Consider the following 9,720-nt stretch of genomic DNA (forward strand, 5'->3'; position numbering starts at 1 on the left):
AGTGACAGAATAGTATCCTATCCATCTGAGCGTCTAGTACTAGTCTGGAGATTAATTCTTCAAGAGCAAGCCCAGTTTTAGTCCACTTCTGCCATCTAAGAATGAAGCCTCTAAAACCCCACATGCCAGGCTGGCCCTTTTACCCCTCACCCTTCCAGTAAGCATTAGGAAGCCAGCTCTGCATGCACTCAAGTCTCCCTCCTTATCCATATAGACTCTGATGTTCTTTTTCTATCTTTGTCCAAACAAAAATGACTAAAGTCCTAAGGTACAACACCATCACTTTATTTAGGAGATAATCAAATAGGGTACAGGGCTGACATAAATCACTGAACGTAAAATGATACAAACCTGTTACATTTTCTAGAAGAGACTCAGTCATTGTAAACAAGGAAGAAAAACCAGAAGAATGCCTAAAGGACTGTAGTGTTTTGGACAAGTGTCCCCACACGCCCTTGAGTGAAGGTGGCCTCTGGTGGAGGTGGTCCTTTCAGCAGGAAGACAAGATGGTTCCTCTGCAGAAGCCACGCCTCCTGGCCCCACCCACCCTCAGCGGTAGGCCTTGTTGAACTCCTGGAGGGTCCAGCGCTTGTTCTCAGTCGCCTGCTTGAGTTGGGTGTACTCTTTCACCAGCTTGTCAAACTCTTCCCCGAGGACCTCATAGGTGTTCAGGACCTGTCGGGACTTCTCCATGTCCTGCTCTTGTAGGCGAATGGCCCCCTCCAAACGGTCCCTAAGAACCCAGGCACAGGAGATACAATATAAGGATCTGGCTCCTCAGAAAGTACACAGAAATGGGAAGGCACAAAAATGAATGAGTCTGGAGGGTGTGTGGTGTGTGGAAGAGCTCTATCAGGCTTTTGGGAGTTCTCACCTAATGAGACGATGAACTTCCACTTTCTCAGCAGTGTAAGTGTCAGACAAAATCTTTAGCTCTTCCATCCTGACCAGGGGAGGAAAGAAATGTCAAGCTGAGGATCCTGGACAGCAGCAGACTTAGGAATGGGACACAGGACCTGCCCATGGTCAACGTATGGGTTGAGCAGTGACAAGATAAGCAAAGTCGTTCCAAATTCCTGAGCAATTTAGCTCACAGTAAAGCACCTATTTCAGAAGACTTTAAAATGAAAGACCCAAGAATGCTGACAGCTTTAGAGTAATCCAAAGGCTAACAGAGCTATGTGACATTTACTGCACACCCACAGGGTGTCAGGCACGGCAGAGAGGAAAGTGATGAGGGAGAGGGTTGGAGGGGTGGGGTGTGAGATGGAGTCTCTCAGATCCACAGGGGTCACAGCTCACCGTAGCTTAAGGATCATTGCGCTGCACTTGATCTCCAGGTACTGAGCATTGATGCGGTCCAGCTCAGACTGAGTCTTCAGCCGGTGCTCCTGAAGAAGCCTCTGCAGTAAGGCCAGGCAGCGAAGTAGCACCTGAGCCCCCAGGAGGCAGGAGGAAGAGGGCAGCCACAAAAGACAGCAGAAAAGAAGGCAGATCAGAAATCCCTGGCTTTGGAATTCCCTGATGGTCCAGTGATTAAGATTCTGTGCTCCTACTGCAGGGGACATGGGTTCGATGCCTGGTTGAGGAAGATCCATGACCAAAAAAAAATCCCTGGCTTCCCTAGAGGGGCCCCTGGGGTCAGAGTAAAAGAGAAGGGAGGCCACCCCACTGCCCTGCCAGACCTGGGAGTAGGTGGCACTCTTCTTCTCCAGCAGCACCATCTGCTCCTTCTGCTGGCTCTTGGCAGCCTGGCACTGCTGCTTCTCACCTGCCAGAACCTCAGCGAGGTTCCAGACCTTTGCTGCTTTCAGGGTTTCACTGTCCAAATCTGGGCAAAGAAACAGAATGCTGGATGGGAAAACCCTAACTGCTCCTGCGTTTTGAAAGCCATATCTCAGTACCCTTCTCATACATCCAGCCCTACAGATTCTGTCTTCCTTACAGGTTTTCTTCTGATGGCCTGATAAAAACAGCCCAGTTCTCATAATAAGTTCTCTCCATCTGCCTGCAGTGCAGGAGACCGGGGTTCAATCCTTGGGTCTGGAAGATCCCCTGGAGAAAGGTATTCTTGCCTGAAGAATTCCATAGACAGAGGAGCCTGGCAGTCACAAAGAGCCACACACAACTGAGTGACTTCACTTTCACTCTTACTCTGAATTCCAAATGTGGCCCTTGATTCTTAAATCACAGAAATAAAGACAAAACAAGAGGCTTCCCTGGTGGCTCAGTGGTAAAGAATCTGCCTGCCAAAGCACAAGAGGTGGGTTCCATCCCTGGGTGGGGAAGGTCCCCTGGAGAAGGAAATAGCAACCCACTCCAGTATCCTTGCCTGGGAACTGGACAGAGGAGCCTGGTGGGCAACAGTCCTTGGGGTTGCAAAGAGTCGGACACAACTTAGCAGCTAAACAACAAAGACAAGGTGGATACCTATTAGCCTGAACTTTCCTCCCTATTACATTCTGATTCTCTTAAGAAGAACTCATCCTTCCTTGTAGCAAGAGGACACTGCCACTCAGCACTTGGCCGAATGAGGGAATCCACACAGAATTCCTCACTCTTATTCTACCAGCAAGGGAACAAAAAAGTAAGCATTTCCAGTGCTTCCCAGCTTCTGTCCCAAATCTAAAATTCAAACACATTATTGTCAAAAGAGCAGACCAGGAACCCTGAAGGCCAGCTGTGAACAGGACACAGCCGGCACGCACCTGAACTGGGATTGTGGTAGCAGAGCACAGTGAAGCATTTCTTCTTGAGCTGCTCCTCCACTTCCAATGGGAGCCGGGCTCTCATCCACACAAAATCCTGCAGCCACAGAAGAGAAGGGGGAGATGCAGACAGACAGCCGGAACTTGGAAGATCCAGTCAATGAATACGTGATGATAACAATCTCAATGATAACCAAAGGAAATGCATCGAGAGTCATCAGGGAGATTTAATTCCAAGTCACCAGGGAGATTAATGTTAGCAGAGACTACAGAGGCTGTCAAGATCCCATGCTGATGAAAATGTGGGGACCTAGGGCACTGGAAGTGCCTCTCTGCACTTGGCAATATGTACCAGCGTGTTCTGTGTGTGGCCTGTGACCTGGTGATCCCACTTTAAGCACTAACACTTGAGAAATAATCACACAAAGACAAGTATGAACCAGGGCGTTCCCATCATTGTGGCTTCTACCAGCAAAAATGTGGAGACAACCTTACATTAATATCCATCAATAAGGGTGAGCAAATTATGCTACATCTGTACAACAAAATCCATCTGTGATTAAAACTGGTGATATATAATAAGGACACTGAGCACTAACTATATGCCTAGATACTGTGCAGAGATTGCTTTAGGAAGAGGAGAGGAATAAATTAGGATCTTGGAATTTTCATATACATACTACTATATATAAAATACATTACCAACAAGGACCTACATACGGCCCAGGGAACTCCAATATTTTATAATAACCCTTAAGAGAAAAGAATCTGAGAAAGAATTGATATATAAGGCTTAACTGAATCACTTTTCTGCATACCTTAAACTAACACAACATTATAAATCAACTATACTTCAATTAAAAAAAAAAAGAGTGCCTTAGAGGGTATCATCTTGTTTACAGTAATTTGAAAAGTAATATATATTTGAAAATAATCATATACTTGAAAAGAAGTCCAAAATATATTGAGTGAAAACAGATTATATTCTATATAGGCACAGGAGGTATAATACCATTTATTGGGTTAGCCAAAAAGTTTGTTCAGGTTTTTCTACATCTCATGGAGAAACCCAAATGACCTTTTTGGCCAACCCAATATGTCAAGTTATACATAATAATACTGCATTTATTTCTAGATTTAGTGTTTCAGCTCTTACTTGCTTCCTTGTAATGTTTTTTCTTTCTTATTTACTTAAGTTCTACCACCATGAACAAGTATCATTCTCACAGAAAGTTTAACCACGAAATGCTTCAATACATGGGAGAATTTAAGCCATTTCCCTTCTTTGGTCCCAATATCCGTCCCCCCAGCCCCTAACCTCTGAGGGTGGCATGAGCTCCAGAAGGTCCGCCTTCTCCAGCCCTAGAAGTGGAGGCACCTCCCTCTCCTGGCTGGGACCTAAGAGCCGTGTCAGCTCGGTCACGAGTAGCCGCTGTTCAAGGGTCTCATGAAACTGGGAGAGAGAATAAAAAGCAAAAAGAAGTTACTATAAAACTTTTCCCATTCCGCCTCCTCCATCCTCATGAGCAGTTCTTCACATATCCTCAAAGTCCTCAAACATGTCATCCCCTCCTAGCTGCCAGTGCTTTCTCCTGTCAATCTTCCTTTTCAAAACCCTGACAACACACTCACCTCTTTCCCCATAACTACAGTCCCTGTCTTTCTTGACACCCATTACTCAAAACTCCCATTTCCCCCATATCATAGAATCAAAGGAAGCCACAGCTGTCCCCGTCATTCCTACAGCTGCTACCAGCACTTACTTCCTGCTTCCTGCCTCACCTTTCTGTCCTCAGAAGTTAAATCTGTATCTTGTGTCTTCACATAGTAGTCCACAAGTAGCTCTTGAATGACTCTGTGTAAAATCTCAGACCTTAACCATGTTGTCTTATGCAGTCGAACTTCCTTCCATGCCTAGAAAACCGAAAAAATCTCAGGTGGGAGCCCCTCTCTCTCAGAAGATCTTCTTCTTCCTCCCAGTCAGCCCTTCTCCCAGGGCCCTTACCTGAGCCTGCTCCTTTGCCAGCGTGAGGCTTAAACCACTCTCGTCCACGTGTTGTGAGAGACTCAGCAGTAGTTGGCTGAAGTGTGGGTTCTGTAACAGGTCCTCTTCACTCAGGTTACAAGGAGGAAGCTGTTTGCTGCACACTTAATGAGACGTCCCCCATAGGGACCAAAAAGCAAAGACAGCAGTACGGATTCAATTTATATAATTGAGCATAAGATATAGGAAGGGAAGGGTCAGTAGCTCAGTCATGTCCATGTTCAGTGGACACACTCATGCTCACTCATGAGGACTCTTTGAGACCTCATGAACTATAACCCGCCAGGCTCCTCTGTCCATGGAATTTCCCAAGCAAGAATACTGGAGCGGGTTGCCATTGCCTACTCCAGGGGATTCTCCCAACCCAGAGTTCGAAGCAGCATCTCCCTAGGATTCTGCACTGGCAGGCAGATTCTTTACCACTGAGCCACCTGGGAAGTCCCCATAATTGAGCATAACTCTCAGCTTAATACTCACTTCCAAAACACCCTTAGGTTTTTGGTAGGGACGTTTTCTAAATCAAATGAAATTTTTTTAAAAATAGGGAATTCACTGGTGGTCCAATGGTTAGAACTTCATACTTTCACTGCCAAGGGCCTGGGGTTCAATCCCTGGTCAAGGAACTAAGATCCCTCAAGCCTCGTGGCACAAGTACAAAATTTAAAAATCCACAAATAAACTAAAGGCAGTTCTCAAAGTAACAAGCATTTATATTATATACAAGGGCGTTAATCAAGAATTAGAGAACGAGCCTTAAAAAAAGCTAAGATCCTAGAAAATGGAAATACAGTTGGAAAATATTAGACAAAGAGAAACAAGAATAAGGGACTCTTTGGTAGGACTCACCACACTACCTAAAATGCCTCATTCATACATAATAACTAGAGTTTTGGGGGACGGAAAAAAACAACACATGTACAATTCCAACTTGGGATGTAATCTCTGGTTGCATAAGCAAGACTGAGAGAGGGTATATTCTTAAGAATAAAAAATTTAACTAACCAAATTCTCTTTATTGTAAATAGACTGAGTACCCCACGTAGATGCAGAACAGTACACGCACAAGAAAAAGTGCAAGAAGCCAGGTTGTTGCTCAGTTGCTAAGTCACGTCTGACTCTTTATGACCCCATGGACTGCAGCACGCCAGGCTCCTCTGTTCTCCACTATCTCCCAGAGTTTGCTCAAATTCATGTCTATTGAATCAGTGATGCGATCTAACCATCTCATTCTCTGCCACCCCCTTCTCCCTTTGCCTTCAATCTTTCCCAGCATCATGGTCTTTTCCGTTGAGTCGGCTCTTCACATCAGGTGGCCAAAGTATTGGAGCTTCAGCAACAGTCCTTCCAGTGAATACTCAGGGTTGATTTCCTTTAGGATTGATTGGTTTGATCTCTGTGCAGTCCAAGGGATTCTCAAGAGTCTTCTCTAGTACCACAATTTGAAAGCATCAATTTTTTGGCTCTCAGCCTTCTTTATGGTCCAACTCTCACATCTATACATGACTACTGGACAAACCATAGCTCTGACTAGACGGACCTTTGTCAGCAAAGTGATATCTCTACTTTTTAATATGTTGTCTAAGTTTATCATAGCCAGATTCCATATGCTCAAGGGGCTTTTTTTTCCATCTGTTTTCCCACATGCTTTCTGCTGGGGTCTTCTATTTTACTTTCACATACCAAACACATTTTAATTCTCTGGACCATCATACCAAAAAGTCCTTTTAGAAAATTAAAAGTCTCTTCTTTTTTTCCTCCCAAGGCATTAAAAACTCAATATGGAAATGGTCAAAATATAGAAGATTGATGTTTTCAAAGGACTCAAGATAGAGAAAACATCTGAAATGGGCAAAGAATTCAAATATGGAAGGATTCTGAGATTTTAGAGGATAAGATATGAGAAAATTCAAGACACAGCTTTCAAAAGTTCACTCGCCACCCTCGTCATCAGGATATGGTTGCTAACACAGCATGGGAACATCTTGAAATTTTAGTCTATTGCACTAGCAGGTACAGAACAGGTGTTTGTATAATCTGTCTTTCAATAAGAGAATGTTTATAATCATCAAGGATTCTAGTTTCCCTAGGAACTTAGGCTTCTGTGAGAGAAACCGTACTGGTGAACATTATCAATCCTTTTATTTTTTTGGCCATACCTTGAGACATCTTAGCTCCCCAACCAGGGGTTGAACACGGGCCACAGCAGTGAAAGTGCCAAGTCCTACCACTGAACCACCAAGGAATTTCCCCTTTTTATTATAGAAGACAGTGCCCTAGATCACACCATTTTGGGACTTCCCTGGTGGTCCAATGGTTAACAATCTGGCCATGGGTTCAATCCCTGGTCTGGGAAGATTCCACATGCCTCAGGACAACTAAGCCATGTGCCACAACTACTGAAGCCTGCATGCCCTAGAGCCTGTGTCCTGCAACAAGAGAGGCCGCGGCAATGAGACGTCCTTGCACCCGAACTAGAGAAAGACCATGTGCAGCAATGAAGATCCAGAACGGCCAAAATTAATCAACTACTTAAAAAAAAAAAAAAAGACCACTCTGGATAATTCTTCAAACCTCTTGCAAATGGCTGCCCTTACCTTGTTGTAGCATTTCCATCCCTTCTCCAGGCGAGCAGAAATCCCCAGACGCCATCTGCTTTTCTGGTGATTCTTATCTGTCCAAATGAGTAAAAGAAAGCAAAAAGATAAATAAACTGGCTTGGCTGCCCCAGAGAGACAACTACCTTGGGTTCAAATTTCTGTTGTCTACAAGCTGGGGAGGAGGAACACCTCTTACAGGGAGGGACTATATCACACATCCTGGGTCCTGTCTGAAAAGAATCCTCCTTGGGAAAGAAAACTTTCCAATTCACTAAACAGAAGGATGCCTGCTCCCGGCCCCCTAATGGCACCCACTCCAGTACTCTTGCCTGGAAAATCCCATGGATGGAGGAGCCTGGTAGGCTGCAGTCCATGGGGTTGCTAAGAGTCCGATACGACTGAGCGACTTCCCTTTCCCTTCCCTTAAAACTGAGCCGCTGCTTTCTAGTTGAGTGAGCTGGGGAAGGGGAGGGGGTAGAAATCAGTCTGGTTTTTTTTCCTCCAAATAACTCAGCTATCAAATTCCACAAGAGTTACTTGTGCTTCTTTAACTTGTCCTTTCATCTGAGATCTGTTGGTAGCTTTTGATCATTAACTCTAGCAACATCCTTCAGGAGTGACACATCAATCCACACTTGAAGGAAAACAACTGGTTTTCGCCTAACAGCATTAGGAAAGAGCACCTGGAGGAAAGAGCATGACAGGAAGACTGACAGGGAGGTCAGTGCCAGGAGAGGAACGCAAAGGTGTGTTCATGTGGCTGAGGCCTGGACGCGTGAGCCCTCAGTGTTCCGTCAGAACACCGAGTACACGGAAAAGAATGCCAGCAACACAAAGAGGAGGTAAGGATGGGCACAGTCTGGACTCTAGAGACAAAACTTTCCCCTTGACATTATTCCCACCACCCCCTCCCCCCTCCCTTTTTTTTTTGCTCCAACCCGCCTCTCTGTAAGGTATCAAACTCTTCAAGAGCAGCTGAGCCTCCCAAAGCAGAACATAGGTTATTAGGATGTAACACTTCATGTTCACAGAACATTTGGTTTACTTCCTGGTTTTACGAGTAACATCAAAGTAACTACTCATTTGTTTTGTAACATGGTCTAGAGGGGGACTGAGTCGGAATACTTAGACTTAATTTGCAGCTCAGCCCAGTTGCCTCTGTGTGAATTTAAGGGAAATGCTTTTTGGTGCCAAACTTTTTCCCACCTGCAAAACTGAGATAACGACTCCTGCCTTGGATGAGACATTAAGAATTAATAACACAATCGACTTGTCAACAAAAGCCACTACTTAGTTAAGCTCAGTGTTTTAGCGATTCTGTTTATCAAAGATCTAAGCCTGCAAATAAATTCTGCAGGCGCAAACTTCGCTCATGGAAATGAGAACCAACCCAAATTTAAAAATAGTCAGCTGTTCTTCCCTCCCTAGGGGAACTGCCCTCTTGGGGTTTTTAGGGTGATTTTCTTTACCCTTTTAAAGTCTTGGAGTGAACGGTGGGGGCAATCAGGCTCGATTCTCCACCCTTTGCACTCAGACGTGTTAAAACGCTGCTACAAGGACCCAAGCATTTAAATGTTCTGACTCAGGCGTCTTTTAAATTCTTAGAGCTGTCTTTACACGCTGCACTGAACGTTAAATTGATTTTACAGGTATTTTCACAAGATGTGACCCTTACAGGGCCCGAGATGAATCAAAATGCGGAGCGCGCTCTCGGGCGCCTACTTTCCTGCCGTCTGGTAGCCAAGGATTCCCAAGGGCGAGGGCGGTCTCGGCGGCCGGAGACCGGGGACTGGCCGGCTTGACTCTCCCAGCGCTCCTTCTCCCCGCAGCGCCGCCCGCTGACCCTCCGGAGCAAACCTGCACAGCAAGGGGCAGCTGAAGCTCCCGAGGCAGTGCCGAGGGGGCTGAGGCGGGCAGGGGGGCAGCCGGTGGCCGCAACACTGGACCGCCGCCCGCGCCCGGCCTCCGAAACCTCTCGATCCTGCCGGGCGCTGGGGCTGCTGGAAGCAAGGCCTGGGCAGACACCGCGGGAGGCCGGGGGAGGGGAAAGGGCCCCAAACGCCCAGGAGGCCGCGTGGGAGGGAGGGGCGGCGCCACGCTCGAGGCGGGAACGGCAGGCTCCGCCTCCAGCCGGGCGCGCGCCCTCAGTCTTCCAACGGCCAGAGGACTGGGTGTTTGGAGTCCGGACTGGGAAAGGGAGCAGGCAGACTTTGCCCTTTCTCCTAGGCACCTCCCCCACGTTGAGGGAAAATGTTGGGAAGATGGTAATAATTGCCAGCTTTTACCGAGGGCCCACAATGAGTCAGACTACGCTAAATGTTTTACTTGCCTGGCCCTGCCCCGTTTAGTTCTTGTGTCCTACGAGGAAGTC

General features: G+C 46.3%; 1 protein-coding gene across 3 annotated transcripts; it reads right to left on the minus strand.

The window, feature by feature from the left end:
* Nucleotides 1-295: 295 nt before the first annotated feature.
* Nucleotides 296-9,356, minus strand: HAUS4 (HAUS augmin like complex subunit 4). Of its 3 annotated transcripts, none has more exons than XM_068965208.1 (10): nt 9,207-9,356; nt 7,347-7,423; nt 4,714-4,856; nt 4,491-4,622; nt 4,027-4,161; nt 2,709-2,805; nt 1,686-1,831; nt 1,303-1,433; nt 875-943; nt 296-733 (listed from the first exon to the last, which is right to left on the minus strand). In XM_068965208.1, the coding sequence occupies exons 2-10, from the start codon at nt 7,399-7,401 to the stop codon at nt 550-552; spliced, it is 1,092 nt and encodes a 363-aa protein (XP_068821309.1). In that variant the 5' UTR covers nt 7,402-7,423; nt 9,207-9,356; the 3' UTR covers nt 296-549. The 3 variants fall into 3 exon arrangements, with proteins under 3 accessions (XP_068821309.1, XP_068821308.1, XP_068821307.1); XM_068965207.1 differs by having other exon boundaries at nt 9,025-9,356; XM_068965206.1 differs by having other exon boundaries at nt 8,819-9,356.
* Between the last annotated feature and the right edge of the window lie 364 nt (nt 9,357-9,720).

The sequence above is a fragment of the Capricornis sumatraensis genome, chromosome 2 (assembly GCF_032405125.1).
Source record: "Capricornis sumatraensis isolate serow.1 chromosome 2, serow.2, whole genome shotgun sequence".
NCBI classification, from domain to species: Eukaryota; Metazoa; Chordata; class Mammalia; order Artiodactyla; family Bovidae; genus Capricornis; species Capricornis sumatraensis.

Coding starts and splice junctions, on each gene's coding strand:
- HAUS4 (XM_068965208.1), bottom strand. CDS start 7,401: ATGGCGTCTGGGGATTTCTGCTCGCCTGGAGAAGGGATGGAAATGCTA. Junction 4,623..4,713: donor TGGCAAAGGAGCAGGCTCAG/GTAAGGGCCCTG, acceptor TCGGTTTTCTAG/GCATGGAAGGAAGTTCGACT. Junction 944..1,302: donor GCAATGATCCTTAAGCTACG/GTGAGCTGTGAC, acceptor TCCCCTGGTCAG/GATGGAAGAGCTAAAGATTT.